General features: G+C 39.1%; 1 protein-coding gene across 1 annotated transcript in view; it reads left to right on the top strand.

Annotated features, from left to right (window-relative positions):
* LOC124794805 (tyrosine-protein kinase hopscotch) overlaps positions 1-27,396 on the top strand; it is a 194,594-nt gene that overhangs the window by 68,580 nt on the left and 98,618 nt on the right. Inside the window, exon 9 of the mRNA XM_047258461.1 lies at positions 10,041-10,194. Coding sequence (XP_047114417.1) covers positions 10,041-10,194 — 154 coding nt within the window. The remainder of the gene's footprint in view (positions 1-10,040; positions 10,195-27,396) is intronic.

Below are 27,396 nucleotides of genomic sequence, written 5' to 3'. Positions count from 1 at the left end.
AAGTTCTTCAGTTTTATAACAGTTCCTTTCAAAAAGCAATAAATTGCATATTCTCAGTACTTATTTTGCCATAAGGTATACCAAATATAGTGACTCATAGTGACTCTTAGGCTAAATAATTCTGCTGCACACATAACTGTAGCCTTGTGTAGCCAAATTCCTTGTTTTGCTTTTTCACAGAGGTCATATGTATCATCTAGTTCTGCTACAATGAAAAACCAATCTGAGAAACATGGCCCAAGTAAGGGTTGAGGGGTTTTATTCCCAAAGAGTATACTGCTATTGTGCATGTACTTCTGCAATATAAATTAATCGCCAAACATGTTTGGTCTTAATTTCAGTGGTAGTAATTATGGAAGAATAACCCTCACAAAACTAAAGAAGTAACTTCACTTTAAAACAAAAACAAAAGAATAACTAAAACAGATTGTCAGCTCAAAAGTTTACACCTGTGAAATCAGTATCTACTGGTGGGTAATATTCAGTACCATGTTGTGCTATCCAGTTCATTGTAAAATGCTTGGATATTTCTTGACATGCAGTCACAGAGTGATTCATTCGTTATAGCTCAAGTGTATTTCACTCTATGATGGTTGCTCTTCTAAGGTGATCCAGTATGCCAGGGTTCCTGTGACATGACACTCTGCAATATTTAATTGGTCCTAAGTGTGTCCATTCAGATTTATGTCAGCAGTTACTGCAGGCCATTCCACTGAGCAGATCCTGCCTCCTGGTGGAAAGTATTCGAAGTGGATATGGTGTGCTTGTCCATTATCATCTTGAAAGATGAGCCCATTGTGGGAACACTGACTATGGGGATGGACAATTGGTTGGAGGGTCCTTCCCCAGTACTAAACAGTCCTGAAATTACGTTTGAGAGATGTACAGTATCTGTTCATGAGACCAGCTCAAAATGTGACTGACCCATTTCCCTATTTAACCTGTGATACTGCTGCACAATAATTGGCTGCCTCCACACTGTTCTACAGTGATCATAAGGCTTAAGACAAATACTGCACTCATCGGTGAATATAACTCTATATCATTAATATGGGTTCCATTCCAGGTGTTCCTGTGCACACTGCCTGACTCCGTAGAGCTGGAACATTTGTATTGGTAATAATAATGAATGGCTGTAGGACAAATAGATCATGTGGAGATTTTTGTGTTCTGTCTGGGTTGACACAGCCCTCTCTGTTGCCTCCAAAAAGACAGCACACAGTTCTGTTGCATTCTCCTAGGTGTACCTAAGACCCATAATTTGTAGACAGTGTTGGTTGTGTCCAGAGTTTCTGAGGTAGCTTAACACATCTACAAAATGAAAAAAAAAAATAACACATTTATTCATAACATGTACAAGCTGAAACGTGAGAAATGCATAACTTTTGTAATGCTACTAGTCCTTCAGTGGTGCTGTCTCTGAATTGTTCTTTATACATACTGTTTCACTTGCTAGTGGTTATAACCTACAGTCACTGGCTAGACATTAAGATTAGTAGTGTCATGCTGTAACAATGTATTCAACTGCAAGTCTTTCGAGATCTGGCGCCAGAGCTCAGTGTGCAGCATCTTAAAAAGACTTGTCAACAGGAATGATGTGAAGACAATTTTCTCTGATGGTGTCCATGGTGCCATCCATCAGAGGCAGTGAGTGCTGGAGAAATCATGACTTGTGGAGGCCCATCAGTGGTAGGTTTAAGTGTATTGTCTTCCATGGAGATATGAGCATCATGCCATGTGCAATTGATGAAGACACCATCAATGCAGCATTCCTCTACCACCAAAAATGTGCACTATCATAGCACAGTGTGGATGTGTGAGATGATGTGAGGGAGGTCTATGTCACGGTGCTGCTGGAAGAGGTAGCTGTCATGCGGTGGGAGATGGCACCAACCAACCTGCATCTTGACGTTTGACTTGCGAACCACCGGCCATCTGCCAAAACTACCAAAGGTAGCACTTCCATCCAACAGCACCTGAATGCAGCATTGGTGCTGTTGATGATGCTGAAGATTGTGTGGTTGATTCCGGCTCAGTGTCTGCGTCTGACATTGCTGACAGTTGTGATGGATGGTGCAGCAGTAGCTGTGTATGTGGAATTGTGTCAGCATCCATGCCAGAGTTGTCTGACAACCCATGTGCCCAGGTGTTGGGTATCGACAAAGGCAACTTAGGGCCAATAGTCTGGATACAGGCAACATTTCTGAAATATGAAAATCTGTGGGAGAATGACAATAATCACAAGAACGAAGTTGGTTTTGGTGCTATTGATGGGTGCCTGTTTTGGCGAAAATGGGATAATGAGCTTAGGCACTCGTGTGAGTGACAGTGCCAGGTTGGAGTGACAATGTGAGGTTTGTTATAGATGTGATAGAAAACTTTATCCTTCTTACAGAACTTTGTAGTAAAGTTAGCAGGATATTGAGGAAGAGATAGATGCAGCAGAGTACAGTGGTGACAACCATGTAACAATTCTGCTGGCACGGTGTCATTAAAAGGCAGAGTGTGATATGTGCTGAGAAACAACAACAAAGCATTTTCTCCTCAAGTTTAAGGCATGAAGTTTGGACAGCTGAGCTTTGAAAGTGTGAATGAGAAGTTTGGCTTCACCATCGGAGTAAGCAGAAAATTGTGCTGTTCATATATGATGAATTCCATTTTGCTGGCAAATTACTGAAATTCCCATGAAGAAAACTTTGGACAACTATCTGAAACAGTTATTGTTGAGGCAAACCTTCTAAATAAAAGACAGAGGCAAGTGCTTTGATAGTGCTAGTGCTAGTTGTCAGATACGTGGAATGACAGATGAATACTTGCTGTATGCATCAATGATAACTGGTCACTTTGTGTTCCAGAAAAGACCAGCAAGTTCATGTAGTATGGATGCATTGTCAAGGACCACCAAATCAAAGCCAGTTGAAAAACTCTTGGATGTTGTATGTGCATCCATGGCATCAAACGGGTTTGTGTTCTGTTTGCTTATCCAGCCGAGGCCATGTATAATGATGGTGCACTAGCTACTTAATTCTAATGTTCCCAATGTCCTCATAGTTAAAGTTTCAAAACAATTCGCTTCAATGATGAGGCAATCATGACTGGTTTTTGTTCACTAGGAGAATGTAGTGCATTTGCACCATTCCGAAGAGAAAGGCTGTGTTTAAAGCATAGTATTTTCACGCTAGTGCATCTGAAATCAATTTTGTATTTTGAGACCAAACCAATCGAATGTAGTAAATGTAGCGAGTGAGCCTGCTCATTAGCTTGCGCAATCCATTGACAATCAGTGGGAAATCTGGCAGTGCTTTTGAACCCGAGTGATCAATTTGAAGACAAGGAGCTTCTGATGCATCAGATTCTAGATCAGTTCTCATAGGTAAGTGAGACAGTGTGTCTGCATTAGCATACTGTGCTGCAGGGTGATCAAGACTTTCATACTGGTGTTTGGAAAGAATTAGTGCCCAACATTACAGCTTCTGTGCTGTATGATTGGGCACATCTTACTTTGGATGAAACAGAGCAATCAGTGACTTACGATCAGTCATATGAAAAATTTTTGTGTCATGCAGATACTTACAAAATTTCAGGATGCCATATGTGATTGCTAAGACTTCCTTTTCCAGATGAGTGCAGTTGACTTGGACCTTATTCAACATCTCAGACACAAATGCTTTGGGGCATTCAATGTTTCAAAACTTGTGAGACAAAATTACACCTATTCCATGTGATGCTACATCAATTGCGAGTACTACTGGTTTTTGCAGATTAAAATGAATAAAACATGGGTGACTGGGCAATGGATTTGTCATTTTTTAAGCTGATTGTCCACATTCTCCAGTCCACTGAAAAGGAATATTTTTACACTGGAGGTGATGTGAAAGAGCAGTAATGTACACTGTGTTTAGATTGAACTTGATATAGTAGGTCAGTTTTCCAAGATCTACTTGTAGTTCCTGTACATTTTTACAATAAGGTAATTTCTGAATGGCCTTTAAATGCTTAGTCAAGGGACAAGCAACATGGTCATCTGTGAGATGGCCCAAATATTCTACTTTTGTATTGAAAAAGGAACATTTCTGCAGATTACACTTGGGTCCTGCATAAGTTGAAACTTGAAAACGAGATTCTAAATGTTTGCTATGCTTTTCCAGCCTTTGTCCAGACACAATGTTGTCATCCACATAATTGAGTATTGCCCTTAAGCATAATGTCCTCTTGAAAATCCTTTGCATTTTCCAGTATGCCATTGAACAAATGTCCGTATTTCACACAGTTGATGAGTGTTGGCGTGGAAACCTTGCCTATCAATAGGAAGCACATTGTTTTGAATATGTAAACCAAACAAATCAAATGTATCCTTGCCAAAAATATTGGTACTAAAGTGTGATTCAACTACTGTGAATGACACCAATGTAGCTGTATTTCTTTATTTTGCTTGCAAAGTGTACATCCTGGGAACAGAGATAATTTTGCTGTTGTAGGCTGTGAATTGCAGATGTGATTTATGTAGCTGAGGGTGTCCCAGCTGCTTGTAAGTAGTTTGATTGATCAGTGTGATTGAAGCATCAATATCTGACTGAAATGGCATAGAGGGATTGCAAATCTGTAAGGAAATGAACAGAGTGTGGTTTGTCCTCAGAATGTAACTGTCATTTTTTTAGTTTCAGAGGACTGTCTTTGCCTGATTTGTGATTGATAGAGCTTGTAGCTGTTCCACTGTTAGAGACGAACTGAGTGGAATGAGCCAGATTTTTTTAACTGTGCATGCCATGTTGTGATTTTTGCACTTTCATTCACAGTTTGTGTGTGCGTTACAAGGAGGAGCGGGTACAGGTTCATCATGAGATGTCATATTTATTTCTATATTCTCACTTCAGAATTTGTGGAGAACAGAATTTACTTTGAATATGTATTGCAGTCATATTTGCTGTGTGTATCCTGATTCATATCAATGTCAGTATTGCGCGTGGTTGAAGGATCAGTCGTGCATTTACACAAGACTGGTGTGCTTGAGTTAGCAGTGAACTCGGCGACTGCTGTCAACATGTGTCATGCTGGACTGGGGCCTCTGAGAATTATCTGCGGCCAACATTGCAACAACAGACGTGTTCAAGTCTAGGTCCGCAAAGCCTTCTACTTCTAAGCTTCGATTACTTTGAGAACATCATTGAGAACAGGATTGTGATGGTTTAGAATCTCAGACCATATTCTATTGTCATCAAGGTTATGGATAACAGCATCATGAAGCACTTTATTTTGAATAGAAGCTCCACAAGTGCAGCTGAATTTACAGTTCCTAGTCATGCCCTTGAGATCAGCAGTCCATTCTCTTATTATGATGATATATATGAAAAAAAATTGAAATGAGCAACAGCAGCTACATGAACCTGAGCTTCAAAAATTTTGTACAATTTCCTAACAATGTCTTCATAGGTTATGGTTTGGGGCTGTAACTGAGGGAACATCTTTCTACATAAATGTAAAATATGTACTCCTAGCCATGAAAACAAGAATGAATGTCATTAGTCACCTGACTTTTGTAGGCAGCAAAGTGTTGTTCTAACTGCATCCAGTATTCCATCCATACCTTTTACCTTGCATTAAAAGAGCGAAATTGTGGAGATAGCTCCTGGCCACTGGCATTCTGTGCTTCTGTCGTAGTTTGTTGCTGGGTTTGTTGGCTTCCTCCAGTTTGGTAATACTTGCTAGCAACAATTGGTTTGTTGGCTGTGAAACTAGGTAAATGCAGTGAGTGGTTGCTCTCCATAAGTTGCCACTCTATACACAAATTAAATATTATATAATAATTCTATAAAAGAAAATGCAATTGTGTTTCACTGTACCAACTACTGCCATGGAATCACAGCAAACCAGCCTCCACACCAGGAATGTATTTTGTGTCCATAACTTAGGAGGTAGCTTAACAGACCAGATATCTATGAAAAGGATGAAATATTAATACATTCATTTACAATATATACAATTTAAAACATGAGAAACACACAACTTTGGTAATGCTATGAGTCCTTCATTGGTGCTGTAATATTCCAGTTTCTGAATCATCCTTTACACAGTCTGCATCACTTGCTTGCAGTTACAGGATACAGTCACTGGATAACTGTTAAGATTAGTAGAATTGTGCTGTACCTCAGTATTCTCGCTGCAAGTCATCCGAGATCTGGGAGTGGAACTCAGTGTTCGGTGCCTTGAAAAGATTTATTGACGAAACAATTGAACACGGTTAAAAGTGAATTCGAGGTCATCTGGTGGCATTCATGGTGCTACCCATCAGAGATGGTGAACACTGGAGAGAGCAGGACCCACAGAGACAAATTTTAAATGTATCATATCCCATGAACATGAGAGCGGCATGTCACGTGCGGTCGATGGAGATGCTGTCGATACCACAGTGTTGATCAACTGGTGTTGTTGACTATGGGCAACCACTATGAAGCACAATTCCTAGAGTGACAGTGCATAAGTGATTTAAGCTGGTAATAACCCTTTGAGATGTGGTGAGAGACAGAACAGTATAGATAAGCCACATGGTCCCATTCATGACTGGAGATGCAAGACACTTGCTCATCATTCTTGTACTATGCTTTGATTGGTTTTGTGTGGTTAGCCCCTTTTTCTACCAATCTTTATTTTTCATTTTAGGGGTGATACTCCAATGAATAGTGAGTCTGTTCTCCTCTTTGACACTCTGACTCAAGGGGATGACTATTGGAGAGATGTCACCTGTTGCATGCAGAGCTGTGGGCCCACTCACCTGCTGCCACAATTATTTCTTTCACCTTTTTTATTATTATTGACACAGTTGATGTACACCAAATTTATAGCCTTGTCACTTTTAACTAAGTAAAATCTTCCAGATAGACGGCATTCTTTACTCTGTAGCAGTCTCTGCCCCTAATCAGGTTGGTGGTGGGTCAGATGTGGCTGGCGTTCCTGTTGCCACAGACAAGTCCTGCGAGGCCCCTACCTGCTCTGCTGTATGTTACAGCCTGATTCATATACTTTTATTTCTTATTAAGTTATTTCTCAGTTCTCGCTTCAGTCTATACTGATTTTGATGACTTGATTTTACCACTCCAACATACTTTCATAATTTGATCATTTTTCTGGCCTATGTCACTAACTCCAGATGAACTACATGTTGACCAAGGGCCAGATGACTTCCATGTTTAGTTCCTTAACTCCTTATCATCCAACTTATACGGCACACACTACTGAATTACAAGATGTGTTGCTTAAGTAAGTACCATTTTGAAGTAAAAATAAACCAAATAGACTTTTCAACAAGTGTGCATGTTGTACTTGTATTTCAGAATGGTACTTACTTTAAAAAAATGTGCCTCGTACACTGAAAATGTGAGGTTTACTTTTCTCTTCATTACACTGGTTTTACACAGATTTATGCTAGTCATCAAAGTGTAAAGAAAGAGCTCACTGATCAAAAATCACAAACTATACAGGTAATGAGGGTAGTGAAAAATTCTTTTGGGCACTCTATATATAACATATTTATGTGTAACGTATATGCAGTATAATGGAATCTATCTTGGTGTTTAATGAAGATTGCTCCCACATGCTGGAGAGTGTATTTGGTCATTCTACAATATTTCATTAAATACATGTGCTATATAATATTATGTCCTCTGAATCTGCGAGGGTGTGCTGAAATGTAATGCCTTCAAATTTCTTATTCTGTTCTCAATATTGATTGAAGTATTGCTTGTCATGCATATTACTAAGTTGACTTTCCTGCAATCCTCTGCCACTAGGAAGCTCCGAATTGTAGCATGTAACATGGTGGTATGTAACATTACTATGTAGCTACATGAGGAACAACATGCTGTAATCAGTTTTCAAATTCGAAGAATTGGTCCACTTATGGAGTACCATCTCCTTCAGCATGACAATGTCAGAACACACAAGTGCTGTAATATTTGTAGCAATCAGATACTTTGCATTCACTGTCATCAGTTGTCCTCCAAACAGTCTCGACTTGGCCCCATCTGATTTTCATCTGTTTCCAAAAATTTAAAAACATCTTTGAGGGCTTCACTTTGACTGTGAAGAAGCTGTGGAAGCAGAAGTGAAATTATGACTCCATCAACAAAGTGAGACATTCTCCAGTGAGAGCATCAATAAAGTGGTCTCTCATTCAAAGAAATTTGTTCTTCACCAGCATGCCCATGTTGACAAATAAATATGTAAACATGAAGAATAAAGACGTAGATTTCTAGTAAAGTTAATTTTATTTAACAAGATGTAAGATTTTTCACATAAAAAATTCAGACACATTACCTTTCAGCATGCCCTATCTATTTTTCCTACATTCTGTTTTGTCATTGAATATTTGAGATATACACTGAGAACCCAAAACATTACAAACACTGCCAACAGTGACATCAGGTGGCACTTGATGGTGCTGTGCGCACATGATGCGGTAACAAAAGCATGTAACTGGAGCAGACACAGATGGGGGATAAGTCTAGAGAAGATATAGGCTGGAAGTGGGGAAATCTGTTGAGATAAGTGATTTTGACAGAAGGCAGATTATTATTGCGTAGAGCCTGTGAATGAGTATCTCAAAAACAGCCAAGCTGGTCGAGTGTTCGTGTGCTACTGTCTTGAGCATCTACAAAAAGATGCAGAAGAACAGTGAAACTATCACTAGGTGCTGAATGAATGGTTCGACATCCACAACTGTTCACAGAATGTGGGGTTTGAAAGCTTGTCTGCCATATGAAGTAGGATAGATGGTGATCTGTGGCATCTCTGCTAAAAGAGCACAGTGCTGGTGCATGCACAAGTGTTTTGGAGCACACCAATCATCACACATTGTTGAACATGGAGCTCAGCAGCAGATCGCCGTACATGTTAACGTGTTGACCCACAGACATTGTCAGTTACTATTGCAGTGGACACGGGACTATTGGAATTCGACCATCAATCAATGGAAACATGTCGGCTCTTCAGATGAATCACAGTTTTGCTACCCTACATCAATGATCGTCTCCACAAACGCTGCCATCGAGGTGAATGGCGGCTTGAAACATGCAGCATGCCATGAATACAGGCTGGTGGGAACAGTATTATGGGAACAGTATTATGATATGAGAGACATTATCCTGCACTTGTGTGGGACATCTGGTAATAATCGAAGACATGTTGTCAGCTGCAAACCATCTGAATCCCTTCATTCTTGATGTCTTCCCTGGCAGTGATGTCACCTTTGCAGTATAACTGTCCATTTCTTGAAGCCAGAACTCTGCTACAGTGGTTTAGGAGCATTATTCCTCCATAAAATTACCATCAAACTGCTGAGAATCAGCAGCAGGGATGAAACACATTATTAAGGAGATTGTTATAATGTTTTTGCTCGTGTGTGTGTGTGTGTGTGTGTGTGTGTGTGTGTGTGTGTGTGTGTGTGTGTGTGTGTGTGTGTGTGTGTGTGTCCTGTATATATGGGCACCAATTGTGACAAATGACATGTGGCATTTATTGAGGCCTGCATCGATGTATTTTAGTTTATTCCCAATTTTCGCTGAATTTAATATGCAGCAGTTAAGGCTGTTTTATGAAAGATTCCCAGGACAATAGGGTGTCCTACAAGTGTAGAAATTTATTATATGAAACATCCAGTTCAGTCATGTGATACTTCATTTTCATGACACATCTCAGTTAGTGACTAAACATTTTCTGGTATTCTATGTTATGTTCTACATACACACAAAGTTTATTGACAGTTCCCTGCAATCATGTATTTAAAACAAGTGTATATTACTGTGGAGCAGACTAAAACCAGATCTGCGCTAACATGCCCTTCTTATGGCATAACATTTATGTAGGAACTCTTAATGAACTCTCTGTAATTATATTCACGGAACACCTGAAGACGATGAGCCAGTAATCACAATTAATCATTAAATGAGTGTCACAAAAATGAAGCTGTTAATTCATTAATACACAATTAACTCAGATATTTAAGTGTAGTGGTTTTACATTGAAGTATGTGTGTTTTTTCATTTCAGTATTCACTGGATTGCTCCAGAGTATTTTACAAATGTTGAAATGGCAAGATCATCAGTTCCTGCTGATGTCTGGGCATTCAGTACAACACTCTGGCAGATTTTTGCTTATGGAGAGCATCCTCCAGAATCAAGCAATGTTGACATGATTAAGAAGGTAACCCAGTGTATTTATGTTATTCAGTAAAATTTTATCTCTCCAAAATGAAAGTTTCACAATGCAGTGGAATGTACACTGTAATTTATCTTCCTAAAAACTTGATTGCTCTTGCCTTGTAACATTGACCAACGTGGCATTACTGTAAACTGCTGAATGCAAGGGGAAACTACAGCTGATATTTTTCCGGAGGACATGGGGGTAATCAAAATGGCATTCTCTTGGATAAAATACAAGAGCTGGACAAAAATATGAAAACATCAAAAACCCAACCCATTATCATACCTAATACGGTTTAGTAAATCCATTGGCACTCAAAACACTTCCTGTCATCTCAGAATGGATAAATACTGGTCCTGTATTGTTTTCAAGGGACTCTTTTACCATTCTTCCTGCAAAATAGTGGCAAGTTCAGGTAATGATGGAAGTGGATTGTGATCACAGACACTTCTCTCCAAAGTAGACCACAAAGGCTCACTAACATTGAGATCTGGTGACTGGTAGATATGGGAGATGTAACAATTCAGGCTCATGCTCACAAAATGAGTCCTGGATGATGTGAGCTATGTAAATAGGGACCCTGTCATCTTACAACACATCGCCATTGGGTAACAAACATTGTACCATGGGATGGACCTGATCAGACAGAAGAGTAACATATTCCTTGGAAATAATGTGTCTTTGCATAGTAACTGTGGGGCCCAAGGAATATCACATTATGATTAGCCATATCATCTCTAAACTTGACTATCTTTCACTCCTGAGATGTAGCCTTGGTCAGAAATTAGAAATAGTGTGAAATGAGACTCATCTGACCAATGACTTTCTTCCATTGCTCCTTAGTCCAAGTTTTATGGCTTTGGCACCATGTTTTCCCTGCTTCAGCAGCTCCCTTTACTGTGTCTTGTTCCTGACAGGGTTTTTAAGTGCGAAACTCAGTTCTGCAGTGACTTTCACAGGGAGTTGTCCACTTTTTACATCACAATCCTCTTTGATGATCATCTGCTATGATCATGAAACACACACTTTTGTCTGTCTTGTGACTAGCAGATGAAGTTTTTCCACTTTTCCTGCATGCAGTATAAATCTTTGTTATGGTGCCTCTTGAAACACCAAATACTTCGACTCCCTTGGTTACAGAAGCACCCACTATATGAGCACCAACAATTTGCCCACATTTGAATCCACTTAGCTTCCACATAATGTGCTCACAACTAAGCAGAACACTGTTCTGGCCATGACTGACTGTTCCAATGTGATGAGAACATTGCACAGGTGGTGTCTGTTGTCAAATACAACAGTGCAACATACAGGCTTGGCTGGAATCATTATTTATGTTCAGGCATGTATTTCTTGTGGTGTTTGCATATTTTTGTCCAAAATCTGTTATTGCCTTTTCGGATCTCTCGTGGGGCTACTCAGAAGGATATTGTCACCAGAAAAAACAAAATGCTTCTAAGGGTCAGAGTGCGGAATGGTAGATCCTTAATCAGATAGGGAATCTATAGGCTTTAAAAATGGGAAAAGATAGGTTGAAGTTAAATGTAGTGGGACTTAGTGAAGTGTGATGGAATGAAGAACAGGACTTTTGTTCAGGTGTGTATAGGGTTATAAATACAAAATTAAATAGGGGTAATAGAATGGAAGATATAAAAATCAACAAGAAAATAGGAAAATAGATAAACTCCTATGAGCAGTATAGGGAACATTTTATCATACCCAAGATAGTCATGAAGTCCACAATCAAGTTTGTACGACAACTAGCTCCACAGATGATGAAGAGACTAAAAGCATTTATTTAAAAAAAATAAAATGTTAGGGTAGTAATAAATGTGATTGTGATGATGGGCTGGAATTCAGTAGCAGGAAAAGGAAGAGAAGGAAAAACAAAAAACAGCGGGAGAACATGGCCTGAAAGGGGGGGGGGGGGGGGGGGTATGGAAGGGGAAATTACAGATTATCTAAAAAACTGGAGGTTGTTGAAAGTTTCAACAGGGACATTAGCCAATATGAACTGAAACAGAGGGAAAGAATACGATAGCATACAAATGAATAGTTTTGAAAGATGAAATAGTGAAGATAGTAGAAGGTAAAATTGGCAAAAAGCCCCTTTACAAATCCTTGGATAACACGCGAGACAGTGAATGTGATTGATAAAAGGGGGAAAAAATGTAAAATTGCAACAAATGAAGCAGACAAAAGAGAATAGCCATGAAGTGTAAAATAACTAAGCAGAAGTGGCTAGATGAAGAATGTAAAGTTATTGAAGCTTACATAACAATGGGAAAGATAGATGCCACCTTTAGGAAAATTAAACAGGCTTCTGGAAAAAAAAAAAAAAACAGGGGATGCAACTATATGAATATCAAGAGCTCAGCAAAGATGGCAATACTGAAATGTTCCAGGATGTATAGAAGAGCTACACAAGGGAAATGAGCTTCAAGATGAAGTAGATGAGATGAGTGATATGGTACTGCAAGAAGAATACTAAAAGATCTAAGTCTTCCCTTGAATTATTGAGTTTGATGGGACAGTCAGTCACATTAAAACTATTTCACATGGTGTGCAAGAAATATGAGACAGGCAAAATACCCTCAGTCTTCAGAAACAATGTAATAACTACATTACCAAAGATAGTATTTGATCAAAGATGTTAAATATTGCTGAACTGTCACTTTAATAAGTCATGGTTAGAAAATACTGATTTTTTCCCCCCAAACAGAAAAATTGAAAAACTAATAGAAGCCAACCTTGGGAGAGGATAATTTTGGGTTCTCAAAAAATGTAATAACATGCTTGACATTAGTGACTTATCTTAGTAGAAGATTGGTTGAACAAGGCAAACCTAAGTTTATAGCATTTGTTGATTTAAGGAAGGGTTTTGAAAATGTTGACTGGAACACGAACTTAAGGCAAGTAGCAGGGTTGAGAGGGGGATGAGACAGGGTTGCAACCTGTCCTTGATATTATTCAGTCCGTGCATTGAGCAAACAATAAAAGAAACCAAGAAGGAATCTGAAAATGGAATTTAAGTTCCGGTAGTAGAAATTAAAGATTAGATTAGATTAGATTAGTACTTTTTCCATAGATCATGAATACGACACTTAGTAATGATGTGGAACGTGTCAGGTTAATAAAAGGAGTCTATACAAGATATTACATTACACAAAATATTACATGACACTTAGTATTTTTAATAATTTTTTTTTTTTTGGGTTTGCAGAAATTACACACTTACTATGTCCAAAAATTCATCTAATGAGTAGAAGGAGTTGCCATTAAGAAATTCTTTTAATTAATTAAATGTTATATGGCTATCGGTCAGACTTTTGATGCTATTAGGTAAGTGACCAAAGACTTTTATGGTAGCATAATTTACCCCCTTCTGAGCCAAAGATAGATTTAACCTTGAGTAGTGAGGATCATCCTTTCTCCTAGTGTTGTAGCCATGTACACTGCTATTACTTTTGAATTCATTCGGATTGTTAATAACAAATTATATATATATTGAATTAATAGAGGGAAACATTCCACATGGGAAAAATATATCTAAAAACAAAGGTGATGTGACTTACCAAAAGAAAGCGCTGGCACGTCGATAGACACACAAACAGACACTTACATACACACAAAATTCAAGCTTTCGCAACAAACTGTTGCCTCATCAGGAAAGAGGGAAGGAGAGGGAAAGATGAAAGGAAGTGGGTTTTAAGGGAGAGGGTACGGAGTCATTCCAATCCCGGGAGCGGAAAGACTTACCTTAGGGGGAAAAAAGGACGGGTATACACTCGCACACACACACATATCCATCCACACATATAAAGACACAAGCAGACATATTTAAAGACAAAGAGTTTGGGCAGAGATGTCAGTTGAGGCGGAAGTGCAGAGGCAAAGATGATGTTGAATGACAGGTGAGGTGTGAGTGGCGGCAACTTGAAATTAGCGGAGATTGAGGCCTGGTGGGTAACGGGAAGAGAGGATATATTGAAGAGCAAGTTCCCATCTCCGGAGTTCGGATAGGTTGGTGTTGGTGGGAAGTATCCAGATAACCCGGATGGTGTAACACTGTGCCAAGATGTGTTGGCCGTGCACCAAGGCATGTTTAGCCACAGGGTGATCCTCATTACCAACAAACACTGTCTGCCTGTGTCCATTCATGCGAATGGACAGTTTGTTGCTGGTCATTCCCACATAGAATGCATCACAGTGTAGGCAGGTCAGTTGGTAAATCACGTGGGTGCTTTCACATGTGGCTCTGCCTTTGATCGTGTACACCTTCCGGGTTACAGGACTGGAGTAGGTGGTGGTAGGAGGGTGCATGGGACAGGTTTTACACCGGGGGCGGTTACAAGGATAGGAGCCAGAGGGTAGGGAAGGTGGTTTGGGGATTTCATAGGGATGAACTAACAGGTTACGAAGGTTAGGTGGATGGCGGAAAGACACTCTTGGTGGAGTGGGGAGGATTTCATGAAGGATGGATCTCATTTCAGGGCAGGATTTGAGGAAGTCATATCCCTGCTGGAGAGCCACATTCAGAGTCTGGTCCAGTCCCGGAAAGTATCCTGTCACAAGTGGGGCACTTTTGTGGTTCTTCTGTGGGGGATTCTGGGTTTGAGGGGATGAGGAAGTGGCTCTGGTTATTTGCTTCTGTACCAGGTCGGAAGGGTAGTTGCGGGATGCGAAAGCTGTTGTCAGGTTGTTGGTGTAATGGTTCAGGGATTTCGGACTGGACCAGATTCGTTTGCCACGAAGACCTAGGCTGTAGGGAAGGGACCGTTTGATGTGGAATGGGTGGCAGCTGTCATAATGGAGGTACTGTTGCTTGTTGGTGGGTTTGATGTGGACGGACGTGTGAAGCTGGCCATTGGACAGGTGGAGGTCAACGTCAAGAAAAGTGGCATGGGATTTGGAGTAGGACCAGGTGAATCTGATGGAACCAAAGGAGTTGAGGTTGGAGAGGAAATTCTGGAGTTCTTCTTCACTGTGAGTCCAGATCATGAAGATGTCATCAATAAATCTGTACCAAACTTTGGGTTGGCAGGCCTGGGTAACCAAGAAGGCTTCCTCTAAGCGACCCATGAATAGGTTGGCGTACGAGGGGGCCATCCTGGTACCCATGGCTGTTCCCTTTAATTGTTGGTATGTCTGGCCTTCAAAAGTGAGGAAGTTGTGGGTCAGGATGAAGCTGGCTAAGGTGATGAGGAAAGAGGTTTTAGGTAGGGTGGCGTGAAAGGAAATGCTCCATCGCAGCGAGGCCCTGGACGTGCGGAATATTTGTGTATAAGGAAGTGGCATTACAAGGATGGTTTCCGGGGGTAAGAGATTGGGTAAGGATTCCAGGCGTTCGAGAAAGTGGTTGGTGTCTTTGATGAAGGATGGGAGACTGCATGTAATGGGTTGAAGGTGTTGATCTACATAGGCAGAGATATGTTCTGTGGGGGCTTGGTAACCAGCTACAATGGGGCAGCCGGGATGATTGGGTTTGTGGATTTTAGGAAGAAGGTAGAAGGTAGAAGGTAGGGGTGCGGGGTGTCGGTGGGGTCAGGAAGTTGATGGAGTCAGGTGAAAGGTTTTGCAGGGGGCCTAAGGTTCTGAGGATTCCTTGAAGCTCCGCCTGGACATCGGGAATGGGGTTACCTTGGCAAACTTTGTATGTGGTGTTGTCTGAAAGCTGACGCAGTCCCTCAGCCACATACTCCCGACGATCAAGTACCACGGTCGTGGAGCCCTTGTCCGCCGGAAGAATGACGATGGATCGGTCAGCCTTCAGATCACGGATAGCCTGCGCTTCGGCAGTTGTGATGTTGGGAGTAGGATTAAGGTTTTTTAAGAAGGATTGAGACGCAAGGCTGGAAGTCAGAAATTTTTGGAAGGTTTGGAGAGGGTGATTTTGAGGAAGAGGAGGCGGGTCCCGCTGCGACGGAGGACGGAACTGTTCCAGGCAGGGTTCAATTTGGATGGTGTCTTGGGGAGTTGGATCATTAGGAGTAGGATTAGGATCATTTTTCTTCGTGGCAAAGTGATGTTTCCAGCAGAGAGTACGAGTGTAGGACAGTAAATCTTTGACGAGGGCTGTTTGGTTGAATCTGGGAGTGGGGCTGAAGGTGAGGCCTTTGGATAGTACAGAGGTTTTGGATTGGGCCTATGTAGAATTTGGAAAGTTAAGAGAGAGGCGTTGTGAGTGCTTTGATGATTTAGTTTGTTTGGGCTACCCAGCAAAAATATGGTTCTGGATTTAAATCCTTGTTCAGAACTGTAGTTTGAAAATTTTAAATCAGACATGGATGGTCATTTTATGTGGTGGTGTATTTATTAACCTCACTTTGGGATAAGAATTTTGCACTTATATGCATCATTTGCAATCAGTATCAAATAAAACAAATAATTGCACCCATGGCAGGAATGTAGTTAGGAATACGAGGGATAGTCATAATGTTTTACTGACCACCTTAAAAAAAAATTGTGTAATTAATTTTTTGCTGTTTGCAATGACATTTATTCAGTTTTAGTATATGCTGACTCCCCGTACAATGCCACTAGAGGAGCCAAATGAAAATGAACTCTACCCATCTCCAGTTTATCAGTGGGCTGCACCATTTTGATCTGGCTTTTCTAGCAGCGTGCTATGGTACTTTGACGTGGTAATTCAATATGTACCCAAGCTGTAGAAATGTAAGCGTACATAAACAAAAATATAATACATACTTTTTATGTGTTCATTAAAACTTTGACTGTCCCTCACATATTTCGATCACTTTTATTTTCACAGAGTTTATCTTATTTTGGAGCACATTGAAAAATTCATTCTGAAGCAATCAATATGGTTCTATCTCACACTGTGATTAAAATGAAGACAGTAATATGCAGATTGTTTTAATAATTATCTCATGAGTCTTTGTAATTTCCTTCAGGCAAACAGAACATTGGCAGTTGGACTTTTATTTGGGTGCTATAAAGCATTTTGTTACCAGGTGACACCTACAGTGTATTGGTATGAGGATTCCTGGCACTATGCTCTCAGGATAGCAGCATTTCTGGGTGGTTGCAGGTGCAATATGACACTTCTTTTTAAATTTAACTGTTGGTTGATTGGGAGCTTGAAGTTCTGAACTAAATCCATGATCTTTTTTTTATATGTCTTCAACTTGTCTGTCTGTTAGTCTAGGTATGATCATACATCAGTGCAAACACAGTATGTAGTTCATAAAGTTAACTGTAGAATATGAACTGCAAAAAATTACTATATTATGCAGTAGTGGAGTAATTTTCAATGTCTTTTATGTGACAACCAGTGGCTTTGTGGGAACTGTAATTGCTTATTAATCAAACACACATTTTTCAGCAAATAACTAACTGGGTTTGCTAGTCTGTGTTTGTTGTCAATAAATAAAGGCTTAAATATCATCATATTACAGTTTGTAATTAAATTTCATTACCAAGTTGATCACAGTCCATTGCCAAAGTAGATAATTTTTTACAAATCCGTAATTTGGCTTCATTCCTGAATTTATGAGTACAGCAGCTGTGCACACATATTGCTGTATGCAGTCCAGAAAAAACTAAGTCCAACAGGTCTTCACTGTATGGTGACGTATATGCAATTTCTGTCATCCCTGTGACCAAAAAGATTTTTCTTCACTGTGTTCCAGAAGCAACTCCATTCTACTATGCTATTGATAATGTCTTAGTGCACTCATTTCTTTAGTGATTGCAACTCCCATTGGTCCTGTACCAGCCGCTATAGTAATTTCTGATGCCAGTTACTGTAAATTACATGAAATTCACAAACTTATAGATTAATTTTTTTAAAGGCATGTGGAGCATTTTGCATAAATTGTTGTTGTTGTTGTTGTTGTGGTCTTCAGTCCTGAGACTGGTTTGATGCAGCTCTCCATGCTACTCTATCCTGTGCAAGCTTCTTCATCTCCCAGTACCTACTGCAACCTACATCCTTCTGAATCTGTTTAGTGTATTCATCTCTTGGTCTCCCTCTATGATTTTTACCCTCCATGCTGCCCTCCAGTACTAAATTGGTGATCCCTTGATGCCTCAGAACATGTCATACCAACCGATCCCTTCTTCTAGTTAAGCTGTGCCACAAACTCCTCTTCTCCCCAATTCTGTTCAATAACTCATCATTAGTTATGTGATCTACCCATCTAATCTTCAGCATTCTTCTGTAGCACCACATTTCAAAAGCTTCTATTCTCTTCTTGTCTAAACTATTTATGGTCCATGTTTCACTTCCATACATGGCTACACTCCATACAAATACTTTCAGAAACGACTTCCTGACACTTAAATCAATACTCGATGTTAACAAATTTCTCTTCTTCAGAAACACTTTCCTTGCCATTGCCAGTCTACATTTTATATCCTCTTTACTTCGACCATCATCAGTTATTTTGCTCCACAAATAGGAAAACTCCTTTACGACTTTGTCTCATTCCCTATTGCATAAATTATGACATCTATTTTACTAAACAGCTAACCTTGTTCATGGCACCATACCCAGTTGCAGGCCTCCTATTTAACAGTTTCCTGGGGAAACAAAAATTTGATTTTAAGTATTTCATGTAATTATTGAACAAATTTAAAGAACTATAAGCTTATGTTAGAGGTTTAATACAGTAAGACAAGTATTACAGTTAGCAGTTTGTATATGTTTTGAGACAGTGCAACTTGCCACATGCCAGTACCCAGCTATATTCATCCAGTATTTGAAAATGAGACTACCTAGTGACCTACAACACCCTTTTACACACAGTTTCAAAGCCTTACAAACATTTTTCATGCTGACACCACACACAAAATGGTGAAATGAAAAAAAAGTTAATCACTGAACTACATGTTGCTGTTCATGCAGTAAAACTGCTGCATCAGGCATGACATTTTAATTTATTACTTCTTTACTACTAATTCTATTTACAACAAATTTTGAATACAGCGTTCAAATATGCCATTTAATGTCCTTGCAAAATTATTTCATTGTACAACACACAGTTCAGGAAGTATGATGTATAAACTTTGAGATCCTTGGAAAACTAACTTTTTCTGAGTGCAAATTACTCGCACTGTACTCATCTAGTGTTTAATAATGAGAACATTTAGTGACTTCCGATGAAACATAAATATAATTCCACAACTGTTCCAAATTTTTTTCTCACTTGCATGCTTATCAGAAATGTAACATAAGAGGTCTGTTAGAAAAGCATCCGACCGTTGGCTGGGAAAAAAAGTGGCTTACATGGACCATTGGACACCTAATCACCCTCAGAGTAGTTCCTTGGCACTTCACACACATCTCCCAGTGGTACTGCCATTGTTGAAAGCATGCCTAAAAAGCCTCTTTCAGAATGGAGTTTAGCTTGGCTCTTGTTATTCCCATAATGTCCTCTCTTGTGTGAAATCGCACTCCTTTCAAGGGCCTCTTGAATTTGGGAGCAGCCAGAAGTCACAGGGCTGCATCAGGAGAGTAAGGAGCTTGTTGAAGCGCAGGAATCTGGATTTTTGTCAAAAATCAAGTCTGAATCAAGCACGAGAAATGTTCTGGAGCATTGTCGTGATGGAGTCGCAAATTTCCTGTTAACTAAAAGTCCGGTCCCTTGCACCACACAGCATCACATAGGTGATGGAGGACGTTCCTGTTGTCCTCTTTGGTGACTGTTTGATCCCGTGGTGCATACTCATGGTGTTCCACTCTGCAGGAGTCAAAGAAAGCAGTCAGCATCAATTTGATGTTGCTGCATACTTGGCACAAGATCATTGGTCTTATTGACAAGGAATGCTTCCACTGTGATTACCGGGTTTGGTTTCCAGGTCATACCTGTACACCCAGAAACTGTCACCATTCATTATGGTGTTCATGAAATCGGGGTCACTCTTGAGTCCAGCATGTCCTAGAAGACTTCAGCATGAAGTTGCTTTTGCTCTGCCATCAGCAGCTTAGGCACAAATTTCACCAACACTCACTCCATGGCCAAATCTTTGGTCAAAATAAAATGTGCCAGAAAAGTGCTGATGCGCACCTCTTCTGCAATGTCTGTGATAGTCACACAACAGTTCCGCATCACCACAGTGTTCATGTTGGCAATGACCAGTCATTTCATCATGTTGGTGGCTGACCAGAGTGGGGCTTGCTCTCCACCAATGGGGAGCTGTCTTTGTACAGGTTGTACCATTCCTTAATCAGTGTGATGCCCAGAGCAAAATTTGATGCAGTAGCTTTGCTCCAGTCATTCCATCATTTCCCTTGAAATGGAAAACCAACACGAGCACAGCACACACTACCTCACTGTACTGCTGCTTGCCAGCAACTAACGCTATCGACAAGCAGGAAAAAATTCACAAATGTGCAGGAAGGTTCGAGGTCAGCTATTGCAGGTTCACTAGATTCAAATACATCAAGTGTTTGCAAATAATAATAATAATAATAATAATAATAATACCAAGGAGACTCATTAAGTCCTTTCTGCTTCTGCCTTGCTCTGAACCCACTATCCAACATGCTAAATAATACAAATTATGGATACATTATATATAAAAACAAAGATGAGGTGACTTACCAAACGAAAGTGCTGGCAGGTCGATAGACACACAAACAAATACAAACATACACACAAAATTCAAGCTTTCGCAACAAACTGTTGCCTCATCAGGAAAGAGGGAAGGAGAGGGAAAGATGAAAGGAAGTGGGTTTTAAGGGAGAGGGTACGGAGTCATTCCAATCCCGGGAGCGGAAAGACTTACCTTAGGGGGAAAAAAGGACGAGTATACACTCGCACACACACACATATCCATCCACACATATAAAGACACAAGCAGACATATTTAAAGACAAAGAGTTTGGGCAGAGATGTCAGTCGAGGCGGAAGTGCAGAGGCAAAGATGATGCTTGTGTCTGTATGTGTGGATGGATATGTGCGTGTGTGCGAGTGTATACCTGTCCTTTTTTCCCCCTAAGGTAAGTCTTTCCGCTCCCGGGATTGGAATGACTCCTTACCTTCTCCCTTAAAACCCACTTCCTTTCGTCTTCCCCTCTCCTTCCCTCTTTCCTGATGTGGCAACAGTTTGTTGCGAAAGCTTGAATTTTGTGTGTATGTTTGTGTTTGTTTGTGTGTCTATCGACCTGCCAGCGCTTTCGTTCAGTAAGTCACCTCATCTTTGTTTTTATATATAATTTTTCCCACGTGGAATGTTTCCTTCTATTATATTGAAATTATGGATACAATATTACTGGAACATACCCACACAAAATCACACATTTTCTATACATGGATGATCTAAAACTACTGGCAGCAACAAATCAACAACTCAACCAATTACTAAAGATAACAGAAGTATTCAGCAATGATATAAATATGGCTTTTGGAACAGACAAATGTAAGAAAAATAGCATAGTCAAGGGAAAACACACTAAACAGGAAGATTACATATTGGATAACCACAACGACTGCATAGAAGCGATGGAAAAAACAGATGCCTATAAATATCTAGGATACAGACAAAAAATTGGAATAGATAATACAAATATTAAAGAAGAACTAAAAGAAAAATATAGACAAAGACTAACAAAAATACTTATGCTATACCAATATTGACCTACTCATTTGGAGTAGTGAAATGGAGTAACACAGACCTTGAAGCACTCAATACACTTACACGATCACAATGCCACAAATATAGAATACATCACATACATTCAGCAACTGAAAGGTTCACATTAAGCAGAAAGGAAGGAGGAAGGGGATTTATCGACATAAAAAACCTACATTATGGACAGGTAGACAATTTAAGAAAATTCTTTCTAGAACGAGCAGAAACTAGCAAAATACACAAAGCAATCACTGATATAAATACATCGTCTACACCACTGCAGTTTCATAACCACTTCTACAACCCTCTAGATCACATAACATCAACAGATATGAAGAAAGTAAATTGGAAAAAGAAAACACTACATGGCAAGCACCCGTATTGTCTAACACAGCCACACATCGATCAAGACGCATCCAACACATGGCTAAGAAAAGGCGATATATACAGTGAGACGGAAGGATTCATGATTGCAATACAGGATCAAACAATAAACACCAGATATTACAGCAAGCATATTATTAAAGATCCCAATACCACAACAGATAAATGCAGACTTTGCAAACAACAAATAGAAACAGTAGATCACATCACAAGCGGGTGTACAATACTAGCAAATACAGAATACCCCAGAAGACATGACAATGTAGCAAAAATAATACATCAACAGCTTTCCTTACAACATAAACTTATAAAACAACACGTTCCCACATACAAGTATGCACCACAAAATGTACTGGAGAATGGCGAGTACAAATTATACTGGAACAGAACCATTATAACAGATAAAACAACACCACATAACAAACCTGACATCATACTCACCAATAAAAAGAAGAAATTAACACAACTAATCGAAATATCCATACCCAATACAACAAATATACAAAAGAAAACAGGAGAAAAAATTGAAAAATACATCCAACTGGCTGAGGAAGTCAAGGACATGTGGCATCAGGATAAAGTTGACATTATACCAATTATACTGTCAACTACAGGAGTCATACCACACAATATCCACCAGTACATCAGTGCAATACAGCTACATCCAAACTCATATATATACAACTACAGAAATCCGATACATGTTCAATTACCCAAAAGTTCCTAAATGCAATATAACATATACCGTACAGTTAAAAGGAAGTCACGCTTGATCAAGGTCCGCGTCACTTTCCATTTTTGACCAGACATAACATCTGAGAAAAGAAAGAAATAATAATAATAATAATGTAAGGTGTTGGAGACTTTTTAACAAACCTCGTATTAACTCGTTTCTAATGTAATCAGGAGTTTGAAGCTTTTTTTATAAATGGGAGATTGATTATGTAGAAAATGAAGGGTTTAATAATAGTTACCAAAATTCTTATTCATAGAATGATATATTTAATAGTTACATGTTTACACAGCTTGTATCAGTTGACCTGAACTTCTACGAAAGTGATCTTAAAAATACATATAACACGTGATTTTAGATTTAATCTTCATTGTATTTCAGCTGTTGTTAGCAATCTTTTTTTATCACGCCTTTTGCCATTAAAAAAATACATTAGCATAATAAGAGTTAACACTGACATAAATGCACATATTCATGAGGATATGGAAATTAGAAGATGGAATAATATTAGGAAAAAATGGACTTCGTAATTGTTTCCTGTGATGTGTTGTTATTTCTTAGTTAAAAAAAAAAGTGATTATCATTACTATTGAATTGGAATGCTTTTTTTAAAGCTGATAGCTAAATAAACATGTTTCTTTTTTCTCCTTTGTCACCACTAGAAATCTTTTTTATTAATGTCATTAACTAATTCTTGTCCTGTCATCCTCGTTTGCATGCAGTATTATGCTGATAATTACTACTGTAGGACTTTGTGGCCACAAATAAATGAAACAGCTTTTTCTTGCCACATGTGGTTTGCGTTTATTGTTTGCAATGAATCTTCATTGTCTTGAAATATATGTGTATTTGTATTTAAAATATTTCATTTTACGTTTTGGAAGTTGCATACTGAGGTTCATTTTATGCTAATGTTATATACCACTTTTCACACTGTAAGTGTACTGTAAAGTTAGCTTTAGAAAGAGTTCATTGCTACTCAAGAAACAGTCAGACCAGCAAGACACATACTTGAACTGGAGTAGGTCTTTGTTTGCTCATTGCTACTCAAGAAACAGTCAGACCAGCAAGACACATACTTGAACTGGAGTAGGTCTTTGTTTGCTCATTCCTTGCTTATGCTGGCACCCTGCACTCAGGCCCTTTGAAAGCATGTAGCATCTTAAATCTCATTGCTGATCTTCTCTGCTAAATCTTCCCTGCTAATTTATAGATTGAGCAGCCCTTGTCATGTTTCACAATTTCCTAATTTAGACACCACACACAGAACATAAATCATGCAAACTAAGAACACCAACATTTTCTTCTAAGTCACAGCACTCTGATAATAAAGTTCTACATTGCTTCGGAATCTTTCATGGTGAAGTTCTGGGATAAAGTGGTTCTTGTTAACTTTTTATGTCACTTTCAGATAAGGTCCCAAACTTCCAGTGACAGCCTCATTATCATCATGGGCCTATGGTTCTGCAAAATATGCTCTGGGTGTGACCTTATATTGAATTATTTGTTAGCAGCTTTCACAACTGTCACATTACTGTCTTTTCTCACACCAAAACAAATTATTTAATGAAAAAGTTTTAAAAATAACACATTTTTGAAATGAACTAAAAAGTTTAAAATCATTTCTCGTAGCCCCATACAGATTCCTAACCCCATACAGATAACACTGGAAATTTTGGATTGTGAAGTTTTAATAGCTGTGGCAAGACTTGTAAAATTTAAAATGGAAAACATGGGGCACAGGCAATAGATAACCAGCGGAAATATGCTCCTGCTGGAGCTCAAAAAGGCAAATATGCTTCTGATTAAAAGGCTAAGACTGAAAAGTAGTGTATCAGCTGCCTCATTCTACGTTATTCAGTGCTTTTAAAAATTTTTCCAAAACTTGTAGCTTCTTTTTAACATGCAACTCATCTCTCACACCCACACCCAACTGTAACTAGCTCATACCCACTAGTCCATCACTGTAAGTCACTCATACTCCTCCACTCTCACATGCCCTTTCTGACTCACTCATTCAGTCCAACTCATTGTCAGAATCTCTTTGGAGCTTACGAACTTCACTGTCTCCTGTCTCTCAGCTACAGTCTCTCTTAGTCTGTCCTGCTCTTACTCTCTTCTCTTGTTGTCACTGTCTCCTTTGTGCTCTCTCTTACTGCTATTATGTCATTCATTCCTCCCTACTGCTGCTATCACTTTTCACTGTCACTATCTCTTTCTTTCTGATTGCTACTGTCATAGATTCTGTCTTTCATTATCACTGGCTCTCACCCACTTACAGTTTCGCCTTCTATTTATTCCTTTCCGATTGGCACTTGTGATGTTCACCTACTTTATTTCCTCATTAATTGTCTTCCGTGCTGAGGTACTGCATTGCTACACTGGCTGAAAAATTGAGTGTGGAAGTACAACACTGACTACTTTAAATTCTGTAGCCAACAGGTGCCCTTTTGCGTTTCACAGTTTTTTACTTTCACTGTTCACAACCCCCCAATACTACAGTTATATGTCCAGTGCACTACAGTTTAACTTTTGATAAGCCTCATTAATAGGTTGCAGGCAAATATCCAGATACTGCTGCAATAGTTTACTGTTGAACATGTACAAGCACTAAAAGCCCAACCACAGGGTTCACAGTTCTTGTAGAATAATAAGGTATGCATGGAACAGACACTGTCATTGTTTTAATACATGGCCTAATTGTGTTACACTTATTTCACAGATGCATTGTTGTTGATCTGACTAATCCAGGTTCCTGGTGTGAAACTCAGCCATGGGCTGACTGTCTCAGGACCAAAAATCGGGCCCTTATATATCCTCACAATAATAGGTGCTGAAACTGCACATTGTTTGAAGTTTAATTTACAGAAATTACAATTAAAACTTAACCCATTAAATTAACTGAATACATTGAAATCTTGTGTGTTTTTAACAGTTTCTTCTACTACAAGAGTTAGGCCGAATTATTTGTTTAAATCATGAAATTAACAAATATCATTATGCGAACAACACTTGTGACAAAACTGTTAATTTCTTTGGAATTAATTAAGGGCTGGCTTGGCTAACATGTTTTTGGATAGAGTCAAATAGATCCTTTAGGAATACTATTAGTTGTTGCTCCAAATGCTTATAATTAGTACAGAATTAAATTTGTTTATATGTCAACAATAGAATTTAAGTTACAAAATAATTACTGATTTCACTTTATAACAAAAGATACTAACTAGGAATAGTTGAAATAAATTAGAAAATCAATTACATACATAAAACTAAGCACAAAATTAGATCTGCTGTTATATTCTTTAAAACTGAGGACCAACCTTTCTCTTTTATGAAAATGCAAATTATACTCATGTATGTTCATGGTAATTATACTTACGTATGTTCATGGTAATTAGTTCAAAAATGTAAAAATGAACTTTAAGGGGGCAGATGGCAAAACAAGAGGGGGAAGTAAAAATATTCCAGCTTGCTTTGTCACACACTGTCTCCATTCTTTCTTAGCACTATTCTGTCCCTGTCGAATCTGTTCCAGTGCCACTGGGCCCCTATCTTTCTCTCACACTGCCGTTGGCTCCTCCGTTCTTTCTACACCACAACCACTGTCTACTATCTTCGAGCATTTATTACTTTTCTCTCTTTTTCCCACTGCTGCTGTGTCCTCCTCTCTTAACATAAAAAAGCACAAAGATGTTTATACGCCAACATTCTTGGGAAAGTTCTTAAAGGTGCTGGGGAAGCTACAGTGAGGGAGCTTGTACCCCACTTTTCAATCAGTCTTTTGAACAGAAGCATATTCACCTTTTTTGTGCTCCAACAGGAGAATTTTTTACTGGTTCCCTTCTTAACCCTTCTACTGCAGGCCATGTCATCATATGAAAAAAAAGGGTCAGTAAAATTTTGGTAGTGTACTTTTGTGAAATTGAAATATGTGAAACTAATTTTACACTACAGACTGCATTTTGTGTGCACAAAAATTTTCAAGAGCTTCAGTAGTACAACATGCGGTTTCCAGAATCCTTCTTATAATAATGCAAATACTTGATGCCATATTTCTCCATTCTGTGCCACTTTATAAACTATGTTTCTGCGCCATCTGGTGTGCCCGAGCGTTTCTAGGTGCTTCAGTCTGGAACTGTGCAACCGCTACAGTCACAGGTTCGAATCCCGCCTCGGGCATGGATGTGTGTAATGTCCTTAGGATAGTTAGTTTTAAGTAGTTCTAAGTTCTAGGGGACTGATGACCTCAGATGTTAAGTCCCATAGTGCTCAGAGCCATTTGAACCATTTATGTTTCTGCCTCACATGAGATTTTCTGTGTACAGGCAGTGTAACTTTGAAACTCTGGATTTCAGAAGTGGGTAAAGATATCGAGAAAGTTTTCAAGTTTGTTCAAGGTCAGGAGCTTGGGAATATATTTTAAAAATTCGGCTATTTGCTGTGCATAGTCATCCTGAAATCTGCGGCTTGGTTTTGGAATCGAGAAA

Source organism: Schistocerca piceifrons, chromosome 4, assembly GCF_021461385.2.
Source record: "Schistocerca piceifrons isolate TAMUIC-IGC-003096 chromosome 4, iqSchPice1.1, whole genome shotgun sequence".
In the NCBI taxonomy this organism is placed as follows: Eukaryota; Metazoa; Arthropoda; class Insecta; order Orthoptera; family Acrididae; genus Schistocerca; species Schistocerca piceifrons.
This window is presented reverse-complemented; position numbering and strand designations above follow the sequence as displayed.